The sequence below is a fragment of the Camelus dromedarius genome, chromosome 4 (assembly GCF_036321535.1).
Source record: "Camelus dromedarius isolate mCamDro1 chromosome 4, mCamDro1.pat, whole genome shotgun sequence".
NCBI classification, from domain to species: domain Eukaryota; kingdom Metazoa; phylum Chordata; class Mammalia; order Artiodactyla; family Camelidae; genus Camelus; species Camelus dromedarius.
Genome location: NC_087439.1, coordinates 61,363,892 through 61,380,116, shown reverse-complemented (window position 1 = coordinate 61,380,116; position 16,225 = coordinate 61,363,892). Strand labels below are relative to the sequence as shown.

General features: G+C 41.4%; 1 protein-coding gene across 1 annotated transcript in view; it reads left to right on the top strand.

Annotated features, from left to right (window-relative positions):
• VWC2L (von Willebrand factor C domain containing 2 like) overlaps positions 1-16,003 on the top strand; it is a 136,661-nt gene extending 120,658 nt beyond the window's left edge. The window contains exon 3 of the mRNA XM_010992481.3: positions 15,752-16,003. Within this exon, the coding sequence (XP_010990783.1) occupies positions 15,752-15,900 (149 nt within the window). The 3' untranslated portion in view covers positions 15,901-16,003. The remainder of the gene's footprint in view (positions 1-15,751) is intronic.
• Positions 16,004-16,225: the final 222 nt, after the last annotated feature.

Below are 16,225 nucleotides of genomic sequence, written 5' to 3'. Positions count from 1 at the left end.
AAAAAAAAGAACATCAGTCTGATCTTTTAAAGTCCTGGATCAGATTTTATGAATCTTATTCCCATGTAAGGAACTGAGAAGCTGTAGTCAAGATCATATAAGGAGGATGCTAACTTAGTGGGCATTTTCAGTGCCTGGAGCAGCCTCAGACTCAAGCTAGGTAGGTGACCAGGGGAGGGAGGACAGTGAATGGTTTGACAGTGTTATTTGTAAAACATACAAACAAAAAGACTCTACAGCAAGAAGGAAGAGCTTTTTTTTTTTTTTTTGACGGATAGCCTTGTTGCTGGCAGTGTAATATTTCTAATTTCTATGATGACTGAGATTGACCATTTCCTTCCACTCTGTCAGTTCCCACTGATTTTTGCTGACATCTCTTTCTAACATAGACCCTGTGGTTCACTCATTCACCTTCTTTCTTGCTGACTCCAACTTTTGCTAAAACTGCAAATCAACATCAAGCAAAGTGGCCGCTCCCTCCTACAGGACCCTGGGCTGTGGGAGGCATCACACAAACGTTCAGAGGCAGACCACAGGAAGTGCCAGGCTTTCTCTCTCTGTCCGGTTTTCAGTGCTGCCCATTCAAACCCATGAGCTGGCTCTCTTTCCCTACCGGTGCTACTCCCCACTTATTCTCAGGAAATTACATCATTCCTTCACGGCCAAAAGAGACAATGTCATTTTAACTTTTTTCTTTGCCAACATCAAGAAACTTTTCTGTCCTAACTTTCTATCTTATCTTCACATCTCAGGAAAATGTTATTTTTTGTTAAAGTGCAGATTCTGGTTGAATAAATCTGGGGTCTGGGGTGGGGCCGGAAATTCCTCATTCCTCACAAGCTCCTGGGATGCTTTGCTGCTGCCCTGAGATCATGGCACTTTGATGAACAACTCCCAGAACTCATCCCTGCCAAAGCCCCTGGAACTTCCTCTTCTCCAGACCTGCCATCTTCCCTTCACTAGGGCCTCTTTCCTCTCAGCATATAGAGAAGCATGTCTCTTAATTGTTAAAAAAAATTTTTTTAAATTAAAAGAAAAAACAACACAGAAGTTCCTGAATTAATAAATTCCAGTACAATAAGTTCTCTCTCATCATTTAGCCCTACATTTCATCTTTGTTTCAAAATAAGTTCTCTTGTATGTGTAGTTTACATATTTCTGTCCACATATCACTTTTAAACCCAATGAAAGTCCAGCTTCATCTCCACAATGACACAGAAATGCCTTTGCCAAGGCCATGCAAAGGATACCAAATTCCATGGATAAGTTCAAAGCTTATCTTATGCAACATCCAGCAGCATTTGACTCCTTATTGAAACCCTCTTCTCCCCTAACTTCTGTCATATCATCTTACTGCCATCTCTATCATCACTCATTCACGGACTCATTCCCAGGGTACCATTCCTCTAACTCTCAGTGTAAACGGTAGTTCCTTGGAGTTCCACCAGTGATTATCTTCCCATTGTTTATTCTCTCTCTTCCTAAGAAGCCACTTTCATGTATTCAATCACCATCTATATCCTGAAGAGTTCTAAATTAACTGATGCTTCCAGTTCAACTATCTCCCCTTGAGATCTTGTCTTACCCTAAACATGCCACTTGTTATAAGCCAAGGACATTTAAAACTCAGTATGTCTAAAAAAAAAAACAAAACAAAACCAAAAAACAAAACCAGTATGTCTAGATGTGAACTCTAGACCTTCCATCTAAACTTGCCTTTCCTATGTTTCTTCTTTCCATGGAAGATACCAGCTGCTAGCCAGTACTTAAGCAGGAAACACAGGTATCATTTTATCTCCCTTTCTCTTCCGCATTACTTACAGGCATATTCTATCACCTCTACTCCCTTTAATATCACTCCAGTTTATCCCCTCTTCTCCATCCCCCCTACCACTGGTTCAATACGGACTTTCCCCATTCCTTTTCTGGAATGGTTACTGCTTTTGCCTCCACCAGGCTGGGTACCTTCCAACCCCACACCCTACACAGCAGCAGGAGCAATCTGGCTAAATCAAAATATGGTTATACCAACTCTACCATTTAAAAGTCCTCCAGCATCCCTGCAGTGCTAAACAGTCAAGTCCATTCTACTCAGTACGGCTTACAAGGGCTTCCAGAACCTGGCCAATGCCCTTCCTTCTCTTCCAGCTTCAGCTCCCTAGTCTTCTCCTGGGACCCTAAACTCTAGTGGTATAGAATCCCTTCCATTTTCCCAATGAGCCATAACCCCTTCTTGGCTTAAACTACTAACTTCTCCACTTCCTACTACCATCTTGATCCTTTATCAGAACTATTCCTGTTCACCCCACATGATCCACTCAGTCTTCACATCTTCCATGAAGACTTCTTCTTCCTCAGTTTTAATGAGGTTCCCTTGTACATTCTCCTATAAAATCCCCTCTCTAACTTTGTACTTGCCTCACTTCTGCTGGACGATAAGCCTCTTGGGACCTGGGGATATGTCTTGTTATGACTGTATCTGCAGGGATTTGCACAGCCTCTGGCACATAGGAAGGTTTCAATAAGTGCTTTTGAATAAATGAATGAAGTATCCTTAATAATTGACATCCTTCCATTGGCATTTCCTAGGAAGGCAGCAGATTCAGGGCCCTTTGGAGACAATGATGGGATTTGCACCTAAAATGGACCACCCTGATCTCTCTTCTCTCCACCCTCCCCACCTCTAAATTAAGAGAAAATCATTTGCCCTGGCAGGAATAAAATCAAGATTTCTAGACCCCCCGGGGGTGGTGGGGGCAGGCCCTAGCCTATAATTGTACTTTATTTATTTGCTTATCAGTGCATGAAACTATTTTCCTATTTTCAGAGAGCTCAGTAAGTTTGTCAGTAATATTTTTACCATATGAAGCCTCAATCATTTTCCTACCTGGAAATAAATGTTAGTGTCTAAAGTCCATTTACATTTATGATAAAAGGCCAGGGTCCCAGTGCAAGATCTAAATGATCATACAAAACATACCGGAGACAAAATAACACCTCTGAGTGTCTCAGCCCCTCAGCGATGCAGAGAGTTCCCTTTAAAGCTCACTTTTGGAGGCTGGTTATTCTGCAGCACTTCAAGCTTGGGCTAAACTGATTGTTTTTCTGGCTTAAATTGCATCACGGACCTCAAGGAGAAGAATAGGAGCATTTGGCAAATTTACAGCCTTTACACAAAATTAACTTGAGGGAATTCCCTTAATTTTGCTTCTTATATTTTTTTCTTCTTTTTTAAAGAACTGTCCCATTTCACAGGAATTCAGAACATGGAGTGTCACACACAGGATCTGCTTCAAGCTAAAGTTCTCAAAACAACAACATGATTTTGATGTAAATTCCTTATGGATTTGGGTACCACAGCCAAAGTATAGGAGAGAAGCTGGAATAACAGAGCTCAGATAATTTTATTTATTTTCAATTAACACTCTAATTCTGTCAGCAAAACTGGCACACTCTGATCTTGGACCAAGAATCCCTATTCGGAGGACTTCCAGTCAATACAAAATAATCTGGTGATTTCCAAAGTGGCTCTACTTCCCTTGTTTTCCAGTTTGACTCCTCAGTCTACAATTTCAACCACTCCCTTGTTAATATTTCCCATTCCTTTACTCCCATCATCTCATGCCTGACAAAACCCCAAAGCTGAGGAACAGCTAACACTGAATGCAGAGTGTACACCACCTACTAAGTATCCTCAGTACCTCATGTGTATTAAGTCACTTAATAATCCCAACTATCCTATCAGGTGTGCACTCTTCCTGTTCCCAGTTCCCAGATGAGGAAATGGAGACAGAGAGAGTAAGGGATTCGTCCAAGGTCACATGGCTATTCAATGATGGCCACCTGCCTGGGGCACACGTCCACAATATCGCCGAGCTCCAACGAGAAGATCACACGAGCCATCAGACGGGTACCACAGAAAACTGTAGTCAGCATCCTCACCTGGACCCTCAACCTGTTCAATGCTTTCACTATGTTTCCCCAAGCTGCTGTCTTCTTCACTGTCTCCAATGACTGCCTCCACCCTCTTTTTCCCTTATCTTTGTACCCCTCCTACTTTCCAGAGAAAACAGAAATGATCAGACAGAAACTCCTTCAGCCTCCTACTGCCTATTACAGTGGAAGAGGTTCCCCATTTCCCATCTAAGGACACAGAATCCCATGCCCTTTTGCTTTCTAAGAGACTCTGTTCTACCAAGTATCTCCCCAACCTCCCTTTTTATGTTCAACTTCCCTCTTCCTCCCCACCTCATTCTCTCCCACCAGCATTTAAACATACTTCTTTCTCTTATCTTAATATCCTCCCTCAACCCTGGCCTCATATAGCTACTGGCTGGGCTTTCTTTATGTCAATATTCCCTTACCACCCACCCTTCACAGCCTTCTGACTTTTGCCTTCACTACTCTGCAGAAAGTGTTCTTGTGAGTCATCAATAGACCTGTCTCAGCCCATATCCCATTTGCCACCTCAGCTGCATTTAACACTGCTGTCCCACTGCTCCCACCAGAAATGCTTCCTTTTCTTTGATTTTTCGGACGCCATGCACTGCTCATTTTTTTCTCCTCCCGCTTTGGAGACTTCCTTTTAGTCACCATTGTTGGCTCTCCCGTCTGCCATCCTAGGCCCTCTTTCTTCTTGCACTGCACCAAAAGCTTCTAGGGATGCCTTGTCACCTCCCCTGGCTCCAAATACCATTCATTTGCCAGGGACACCCACCTCTCTCTGCCCAGCTCAGTCAATTCCATTCTGCTACTCTTCTCCACTTAGATGACGCATGTGTGCGTAAATTCAAAGTTTCTAACATAACCTCATTCTCTTTCCCCCAAATCCTGCTCCCTCATCCGTGTCTTGTATCCTTACTTAAATCAGGAACTTGAGAAGCATCTTCTACTTTATTCCATACATTTGCTCTACCACCACATCATGTTGGTTGATCTTCTAAATATTGCTCACGTCCACTCATTTCTCTCCATTCCCATGGCACCATCCAAGTCTAGCCCACACTTTCCTTGGCCTGGACTAATGTAAGAATTGATGAAATTGGTCTAAATTCTGCAACAAGGTTTTCACTCTGTTTCAACTCATTATTTACATTGAAGCCAGTGTAATCTAGTTAAGAAGTAAACCTGGTGATATCATAGTTTCAAATGCTCTTTAGATGCAATCCAAAACCCAAAATGCAGTTTTTAAAAACACTAAGAACTGGCTCCTACTTATTTCATTACTTTTATCTTTGGTCCCCCCTTCCACCAGCTCTCTACTCTGCAGTATCTCAAATGCTTCCTTGGGAGCCAAGCTTTTATTGCACTTAGGAGATGGTCATATGCAGCTCCTTTGACCCCTCACCTATCACCTCCTCAAGCACCCTTCTCTGACTTCTAGACTAAATTAAATCCCCTTAGTATGTGGGCTATTTATTTATTACAGATTTTGTCCCGTTGTTATTTATATTCAATATCTACTTCTGCTATACCCATACCAGAAGGAAATATGCCTACCTAGTCAGCATTATATTTCTAGACTAGGCTCACTATACAGTTTGTGGACTATTTATTTTTACTAATTTTGTCATAATTTCTGTGTCACAGTTATTAGCTATCTACAGGCATTGTTAGATGAGCATTAAAGAAAATGTCACTTTGTTACTTAATTTATCCATGTCATGTCTAATAATACATTACCATGAAAATCACAGAAATGTCAGTAGGGCATCTTTGGTCATATGATCCACTAATGAAATAATCTGCCTATCACCTTTTTTTTCCCCAGTTGCAAGACATTTTGTGCCTTTGAACACAGAAAATGAAAACGGATAGTTTTCTGCTTCATCTCCATTATGAAACGTGTTGTGTGGATCATGTTGTGTGGTGATGCCAACTTTGTTGACAAACATATGTCCCACGCCCCTCTCTCCAAGAATGTAACTGCCATTCTAGTGTGTTCACTCAAGCGTTTTAAGGAAATGAAAATAGGTTTGCAATTTTTCATCAATGAAATAGGCAGTTTTAAAGATGATACTAAATTTGCTGTCAGAGGTAGAAAGTTTGTTGGTTCAAGAAATTCTGTTTTTTATATGAACATTAGATACAGCTGAGTAATACAATCTTTTCTAACCTGTTTCTATCCCAAAGATAAATATATATTATTTTCTTTCCAGTGATAACCAACTTGTTTTTGGAAAGGGAAGTCATTAAAGTGTCCAAAATCGTTTCAATTGTTAAGTTTCACACATGACTCTTTGATTCTCAAAGCTATCATATGGGTAAAAATCACACTTATCAAAGAAACACAATAATGACAGCTCAGAGGCTGATGCTGAAACCTGAAAGTAATTGAACCATTTAACCACCGTTTTCTTGCTCAGAATTTCTCCTCAGGAATGACCCATTGCTAAAAGCCTGTGTAGCACGCTGAATGCAGGGCCGTTCGGATAAACTCTGTCTACTTTGAGACATCTTCCAAAACTCAGACTAATGACACTCTCTTCCTGGTTCCCAATGGCACGGTTTTTATCCAAGCTCTGCCTTACCCTAAAGCAGTGTTTCTTACACTTTAGCATGCGTCAGAATCATCTAGAATGTTTATTAAAGCACAGGAACACACATCCTTGGGCCGCCTACCCAGAGTTTCTGATCAGTAGGTGTCTAGTGGGGCTGGAGAATTTGCATTTCAAGGACGTTCCCAGTGATAATAATGTGGTTGATCAAGGACCCAGGCTCAAAAGCCTGGCCACTCCTAACACCTCTTCATCTCTTTGTAATTTCTATCGGACAGTACTAGCCTGAAGGAATATCACATGAGCCACACCCTGAATTTCATAGTCTCTAAATTTAGTTTCAAATTTAACCACATTTTCTAAAATTATATTTCAAAATTCATCTCATTAGAAAAGTAAAAAGATGAAATTCATTTTAATAATACATTTAACCCAATATATCCAAAATATTTTCGCCCAACACATACTTGATATGAAAATATTGAGTGATTTTACTCTTTTTCTCCTATGCTCAAAGACAGACTAAATCTTTGAAGTCCAATGTCTGTTTCTGACACTTAGAGAACATCTGATTTTGGACTAGTCTCCTCTCAAGTGCTCCATAGGCACATATGACTAGTGGCTGCTATAATGGACAGATTCAAGGGAACTGGGGAATTGAGGGGCTCTGCGTGGTCTGTCCACTTCTATGATTTTTCACTATGTTTTCTCAGTTTTAAGATGTGTCTGAGTGTCAGATGCACTATCAATTTAGTAACAGGCTTTTAGGGAAAAAAAAGAACAATTACATCATTAAATATACTTGTTGGTTCTAAAATGCATGCCAGTATAAGAATTCCCTATTTTTATACATAGAACCAAATATAAATATATCATGATGCACTTGTATTTCTCCTACAGCTTTGTCCTATCCCCATCCCCTCCCGCATCGGCAAGATAATCCACGTAAACCACCTAGTATTTGTGCATCTTTATTTTTCCCCCATCCTTGTATAATCCTTTACAAACACATACACAGAAGTTTGTCTATATTTGTTTTATTAGCATTTAATAATAATTTTTATTAGCATTTAATACCCACTTCTCTGCATAATTCCTTTCTTACTCAATAATAACTCATAAAAACCTCTGCAAGTCAGCTAAAGGCTATAATTCATTCTTTTCAATGGCTATGAAAGAGTCTATTGAGTGGGGCACCATAACTCATCCAACACTTCTGTTATTGGTTGGCATTTACACCTTATCCTGTTTTTCTTTAAGTACTAAGAAAAATGCTGTAATAAAAACAAAACTTTAGATAGACAGACAGACAGAGAGATCAACTGATCAGTCAGTAGATACCTATCATTGCCTACTCTCTTTTTTAATTAGGTTGCAATCTCTTTTAGACTTGACTTCAGACATTCACCATATCTGGGCTCTTTCTTTCCAACAAGTGAAACCAGTTATCAATAGCAGTCCAAGCAAACCATTTTCAATCAATTTCCTAATGAATTCTTACACAGCCAATAACTGGTTCAAACTAATGCATCTCCCTTTAACCCTCATAAATCATGTTCTTCCTGTTCAGGTGTTTCCTTCATCTGTCTGGTTCCTGATAAATAGTAAACAAGCCTGGGTGGAAACCCACGTAAGAATGATTCTTATTACTGCACATCCACTCACTTTGCAAAAAATATTCTTTGACATTAACAAGATTAATTTCTTCACTGATATTTTAAAATTAAAAAAAGAAAAATTAGACTGGGAATCAAAGGGCCTGGAATCCATTACCCAACCAAATTAGCATAGATTGTAACTCAAGTTAATAATGATAATCAGGATGATAAATCACAACATTTATTGTTAGTTCATGATAGGCACTGTTTGAAGGACTTTGCATATGTTAATTCACTTGTTCTTCAAAACTGCCGAAAGGTGGATACTCTTATTGTTTTAATATTATTCCCACTTTATGGCTGAGGACACTGAGATCATACGTCTAGTAAATGGCAGAAGGATTGAAACACAGACAGTGTGACTCCAAAGTCCTATCTCCTCACCTAGAAAAAAAGCACTTCACCTGGGAAGTAAATATGTAGCAAATCACCTCATCTCCTCTCTCTGAACCTCAGTGCCCTCAGCTGTAAAATGGGTAGAGGAATACCAGCTCTTCCTACCATTAGGATTGCTCAGAAGAAATCTGAAAGTGATTTGAAAAACCACCGTAAGCTCTAACAAGGGGAGGTCGACTTGTTTCGGCGTGGAAGATTTGACTAAGACGATTTCATCGTTTGAAGCGAAAACTAAGCAAATAGTGTTTTAGATGACAGCAAACCAAGCCATTTTCTGACCACACACATCCCTGTGAAGGTGAGACTGGACCTAGAGGGCCAGCTAACACAGACCATGAACTATGCCAGATTCTCACCACCTGCTGATTGGCCTGAAGTTAGAAAAAGAGCAGCCAGCCTCTACCTCTATTGTCCACCCTGACCGCATCCTTCCTCCTCTCGGCTCCCATCTTTGCATTTTGCTTAATTGGAGCACCACGCTGTAAATCTTACATACTTAAGGGCCCAGAAACTCTCTGGAGCCCTCACACTGAAATTTGTGTGGGAGCTCAGCAATACTGAATTTTCAAATAAAATGATTCACAGGCACCTGTAGGCCAGCCTCTGAGAAAACAATCCTTCCTGCTTCTTTCCACCTTAATCTGAGGAAGCTTTGCGTTCTTAGGCTTAATAAAATGGTTGGAAAGTAAGGTAGGAATGAGGAACTAAATGTGGGTTGAGAGCGGCACCCCAGTCTCCAGTCTGGAAACTCCCTCCCGCAACTGGAATCTCGTCACTGCTCTCCCTTAAAAAAGGCCATTGGTGGAATGTGTTACTGGGGAGGCTTCAGCCATTTCGTCCAATTTTAACTGCAATCAGCTCTAATTACTGGTCTTTAGAAACATTTTCGCCAAGATTTTAATAGTCGCAAATGGGTTTACCTGATCAGAAAGCCTATTTGCTTTTCCGGAGCTTAGTAACAACTATGAGAATTCATGACGCCGAGAATTAAAATCAGTTAAAAGGATGAACATAATCTAATCCAATTCAACCCCAGACTGATGCCCACAAGCCTACTATTTGCTGAAACCATGATTTAGATGCCCTGCCAAATACATATAGGATGTTTATGACCTGCCACAATAGGAATCTGCCTCATTTATACAGCAGGAAGACCGTTTACAGCCAATTTCTAAACGACACCAAGCATAAATAATAAATTTTCAAATCAAGGCCAGAAATGACAATACTCAAAAAAGGACTATTAAGCAATATGAAGTTGTGGTCGGAAGGAGGATTTTCAGGGACGCCATACCAATTTATAATCCAGAAGCCTCTATAAAATGGTCATGACCAGCCTGGGTTTCCTAATCTCTGGGAAGGAGGAGGCTTGGCTATAAAAAGGATCTGGGTCAACAAACAACAAGAGCAGGGCATCTCCTAGTGAGACATCTCAGTGTCCGCCTGGCGGCCTTCCCAGCTGATGGCTAGAACCACACTCTTTCTCAGCCATATCTGCTTCTTGGGAGCAGTTCCTGCTGTGCGCTTAGGGAGAAGAGGCTGAGTAACGCTGCTGGAGGGGCTCCATTCTCGGCCCCACACAGACTTTGTAGCCAGACCTTCCCCTTCCCAATCACCTCTTTACCTACACATATGCACACACGCAAAAACAGGAATTTAAACATCCTCACCTTTCCCTCTAATCCACAGCATCCCAGGTGCAATTAAAACCCGGAGGAAATGAAAAGTAGTCCTACTTACAGGCAGACTGACTCCCGGGGAGGGAAGCATGGAAGACTTGTTTTGTGTCCCAGTCACTCACTCACCAGCTGTGTGCCTTTGAGGAAGACTTCTGTGTCTCGTTGTCTCACCTGAAAAACACAGAAAATGGTACATCATGTGAGGAAGAGATCAGGTCTTAAAAAGAACTCCAAAAGTGCTGGCTGAGTTAAGTGTTGTCAACCGGATCTGCTCCTCCCCTGGGCTTCCTACAAGAGAAAGCTGGGGAGTCAGGAACGGGGGAATGTGCGATTTTGACTGATGTTCAGAGTAAGTAACAGCACACACACTAAAAGAGATTCTACCCAAGGAAAGGGGTCAGAGTAGGAGGGCTGAAATTGAAGCTCACCCATTGTTCAGTTCCCTGCCTTTCCTCAGGTCCTTTCGTCTCCCTGGGCTTCACTTTCCTCACTTGTACAGTGGGATTCATGATAATACCTTCCAGTGTCACGGTGAATATGAAATGAGAAAACATATATGAACATGTTCTGAAAAAATTGTGTTCTAAAGGATGCTCCCTCCCTAGGTCTAGGCCCTCAGCTATGCTGTCTTGTTTCTTTACTTTATAGCATGGAATGACTTGAAACACCTTATTTTTCTGCTTTTTTGTCTGATTCACTCCACTAGAATGTCAACTCCCCAAAGGCAGAAACTCTGTCTTATTAATAGCTGTGTCATCAGGCTTAGCGTGGTCTTGTTCTGAATGAATGTTTATTTTGTCACCTGATCGCCAGACAAGCATACTCGTAGTCAGCCCTAGAAGATTTCTGAAGCAGACGAAGTTTGTCCTCACTGACTCCTTTCCCATCCACCCTAGCCTCAGAAATGAACAACCGTCTCCTTCCTATGACTGGGGAATCCTCTATGTATGAAGAATCCTCATTTCTCCCTAGAGAAGCTAAATGCCAGGTACCCATGGTCCAGCCTCCCTTGCAGCTAAGGTGCTGGAACTTGACTAGGCTCTGTCCTCAGGCTCACCTACTGCACACTTTCAACCGAAAGCTAGTGATTTCAAGAAGGACTACACAATCTCCATCCTGCCAAGACTAGGCAGAGAGCCAGCTCTACCAATGGTCCCCACAGCAGTATCCAAGGTCCTGGGCTGGTACTGATGGAGTAAGCTGCTATAACTGCACCCAAGATGTGTCATCACTTGGTTAGATCCATGGCGTGATTTTGGCCCTTGCTCCTAATTCTATTACCTCCAAGCTTGATTCTTTTGGCTATTCTGGATATTCTCTAGATACAACTTTCTTTAATTAGTGCTTTTTACATTTAAATTATCGAAGACTGGCTTGTTGCTTGGCTGACAGGATCCTCCAATTCCCCAATCTCCATCAGATTGAATGTGATCCTGGTCCGCTAAGGGACCCTGACTAAGCTATCCTCCTAGAAATTACCTGCTCCCCCTCCCCAGCCCTTTTCCTTCTTCCCTCAGATCAAATTGCACATTTCCTGGTGCCTTTTCCCTTAGGACCTTACATTCTATAAGGGATGATCTGATCAGTTAATTCAAGCCAATGTGTTCATTGCTGATGCTAATTTACTATCACCTCAACAATTTAGCAGATATTTTTTAAGCCTCAGAGCAAAGGAGAAAGGAATGTGCTTTTACTATCACACAGTGTCAGGGCCTGTGAGAATTCTACTCTTTGCCTGCAATCTCAAAGGTCCTACATCCATCAACACATATCACGTATAGTCCAATGATAGGTGCACTGTGGGACAATCATATAGTGACATTGGTGCTGTTTATGGACTCAGTCTTTACCTCATGATCATAAATATGCATGCACATACACAGACGTTTGCATGCGCACAGACACACAACCCTACCTACCTTTTCTCCTGGAAAGATTAACTAAGACAAATTCCTGGCATGAAGTCCTTAAGAAATTATCACTACGTGTTTCTTTTAATTAACAAATACTTCTGTATCTATATTACTAGGGCTGGGCCTGATATATATGTAAGGCCTGATCTATAATTTCAGAAAATAATTTTGCTTCCAATATATAACTAGCTAGTTTATACTATTTCACTCAGTTAGGCAAACATATACAGATTTTTTAATATTTGCTAGGTACAGAATTAGGCCTCGACCATAAAGAATAGCATATTCAATTTCTGTTTTCAAGGCGCTGACAATTTCAATCATACCTGACAGATGAGACCGCCTACATTCTTAAAGATCTCTGAGAAGATCTCACCACACTACGGGCAACTGCCACACTCAATTCTCAGTTGTCTGAGCAATTTGTGTGTGTGTGTGTGTGTGTGTGTGTGTGTGTGTGTTTCCAATTCCTTGAGAATCAATGCATCTTCATTTCCTCTTATTCTGGGTGTCAGAAGAGAAAAAGAACAGTTGGTCACCATTCTTCCCATAATAAGCCTTTACTCCCTGAGCGTTATTGAGTTATACCTCTGTCGTCTTTTTCTAGATTAAATAATTCCAATCCCTTTAACCTTTCCTCGGAGGTCCTATTTGCCAGCCTTCAGTTTAATCATTCACTGCTTCCCTCTGGAGCCTCTCCAAGTCTTCTGCATTAAAATCTGTTGCTTTTGCCACTGAGTTCACTCTTCTAAGCAACTTATTCTTTCACATAAACCAAGACAAAAGGAAAGCAACCCTCAGATATAAAAGGGAGAGAGTAGGTAGAAGGGAATTCAAGTAGGACACTCACATGCTCAGAGCAAATCAGCATTTGCTGTCACCACTATCAAGGAGAAAGGGCCAAGACCCGAAGAATCTCTAAATAGTGCCAACCATTTTGCTTGACAAATATCTAAATTACTTTTAAGCAGATAAGGCTATTAACAGCAAACTTGAGGCTTGCTTTAGTTACACCTGAAGTTCTCAGATGAGTGCTAATAAAATCGCTCTTAATAAGATCAAACAGGAGTTTCTGACTCTCTGAAGTACTTCTGGCTGCCAAGCAGACTGTCCAGAGGTTACTATGTTATTCTGTTACTCACAGGCAGTGCCTTTGACTGGGAAATCCTGGCAAAGCACAAAGGATCCTTCTTGCACTCTGTCAATCAATATAAATTAATATTTCCTGAGCTGAGAGGGCAGGAATTCTAAATGACTCTTAAGAAATGATGTATAGAGGCGGATCAAATACATGCTGATCACTGTATGGTACCAACATATGCAGAAGGGGACAGACGTGAAACCTGGAGCCATAGTCAAAAGTCTCTTCAAGATAAGCATGGTGACTTGTCAGATTTCTTTCTACCGAGATCCCTTACTGCCTTTTCCTCTCATTGTGCCTCTGAGATGAACTTGCCCTCTGTGAGTCAGTCGAGTGCCTCTACTCACACACACACACATACACACAGAGTTAAGATTCTACTGACACATATTTCCAAATCCTCTCAAGAAACTAGGAAAACTCCCTGAATAATATTCTGCCTGTTTCAGAGACTTCTTTGTTTTGAAACCACTGTTTAGGAAAAAAAAAAAAAAAGATTTTCCCATCTGGAAAAGTTAAAAGTATACAATTTGTGTGAAAAGAGTTGGTTAGATGTGGGGAGGTGGAGCGAGAGAACTGCTGGCTCCCCTGGGCAAACAGGGAGCTAGTGCTCCTCTAGTCCACATTCTGAAGCCACTGTGGCTCTGGTCAGCCCCTGTCTGGCCGAGAACTGGCAGGGCTGAGAGAGGTCTGTCAGCGGCAGTCCTGAGAGGACCAGCTATACTCCGAAAAAGTCTCCTTGCCAAGTTCTCTCAAGACGCTCTCAGTTCTGATAACAGAACAAATGCATGACTTGGTGTGGAATTTTCCCGGGAGGTGTAGTCCCAAAGACAGTCCAATCTATCAAACAATGACTTAAACTCTAAGACTAATGGAATTAATAACGTGATCTTTAAAGAATCAGCAGTTTAGACGGCCAAGAACTTATAACCACAGCATCTTAACAAGAAGCGCCCTCCTGGGTGAAAACAGACAATTCGCTAAGCTGTTTAATTATCAGCGTTGACTCATTACATCCCTCCTACTCTCGCTGCTCTTCACGCCCAGGCACACGCCGAGGTGCGTGTCCACCAGAGAGCAGGAAACACACAGGCACACAAAGGCCAGTGCTAAGTGCAGGCACAGTTCAGCTCTGGGAGCTCTAAAACCGTGCCCAGTAAAGCCACAGCATATTAAACAGTTCTGTGTTAAGAAATAGATGTTGTAATGGGATAATTACCATTATTACAAAGGCAAGATCCCAATTATGAAGGGAACTACAAATCGCCCCTGATTTCACTTATTTGATGGTAAAGACAGACTTGTAAATTCTTAACAAGTGGTAAGAAAGTGAAAGTAGGGCGCTGATACTGATGTATGTTGCCACGTTACTTTGTAGTGGCCGTGGCAAGTGGCTAGCAATGCTGGATGAATAAATCACAAGCAGACACAACTCAGGGCTCCCTCTCTTTATTCAAATACGTACTTACACAAAATCGTTTCAAAGAAACAGCAGTTTCCACCACCCACCATAATCCACTGCAACTTGGGAAGCAATTTTTATCCCACTCGAATTTGAGAAATAAGATCACCAATACCAAACACTGGCATTTCTACACTGGGAAGGTTAAAAGGAAATATAAACAACAACAACAAAAGTGAGAAAATAAATAGAAGGAAATGAAGAGAAAGGGGAGAAAAACAAGAAGAAAGAAAACTGAGATAAGTGAATGTATAAAACATCCGTCTATAAAGAGCAAGTAACATTTTCAGTAAAGCTTTTTTGCATCTGAAAAAGTAAAACAAAATTCCTGCTGACTTTCAAAAGCCAACCCTTGGGTCATTCTTTAAAAAAAATAGCCAGCAGATTAGAGGAACTCCATTTATAAAAATCAAATAAACGAACCTCTAACAAACCTTGTTTGGGACATGAATAAATCATTTGGTCATGAATTATTCATTGTTATCAAGAAACAGGCTGAAGGTTCCAGGAACTGGGCTCAAGGAGGTACTGAAACCAGGGAGTGAGCGAGTTCATTGGCTCACACCCACCGTGGGAAGGGAGAGGACGGGCCACGGGGGACTGGCAACTGCTGCAGACCATTTTGGACCCCGACTCAAGGTTCAGGAGACACCCTAGTAGCCTTTCCATCCCAGAGCATAAAGCAAATAAGAGTTAAATCCACAGAACCTCACCTCAGAAAACGGCATGTACTTGGTAACAGACAATAAGACTTTTTGAGCATTAGATCTTTTTTCTTTCAAATGCATCACACACATGGGGAATATGAGCTGTGTGCAACAGATAGGAGGAATTGAAAGTTTGCATTTAAAGGAGAGCTAGAAAATTCCTTAAAGATACACTGTTAAGAGTAGTCTGACCTACTCATTCATGGCTTTCAGGTTTGGACTTTATATTGGGGTGGGGGAGGGAAGAAAGGGAGCCTCTTAGATTTAATCAACTAATCCACGATCGTATGTGTTCCAGGTCCAAACTGCTTTGCAGGAACTACGATAATTCCGGCTGGCATTGAAGTGAAAGTGGATGAGTGTAACATCTGTCACTGTCACAACGGGGACTGGTGGAAGCCTGCTCAGTGTTCCAAACGTGAATGCCAAGGCAAGCAGACTGTGTAGAACAGATTCCCAACCGATGACGAGTTCTTAGGAGAATATGCTATGGCTTCGACACTGCACACGTTTGAAACAAGACAGAACAAACAAACTCCTGCCAGCTACAACAGGGTCACCAGCAAAACCTTCTAGGGTTGACAAAAGTGAATATTTTACTAAGAGGAAATTTCTCTTTCTTTCTTGCTATATAAAATATACATAGTATATAGCTATAAAAACCGCTTTTGTAATTATCCATGCTTGATGGTGATTTGACATCTGGATTTCTGGGACTAGAAGAAATAGCCTCATAGGGGCTCCTTCTCTGGTGACATCTCTGGCCTGCCAG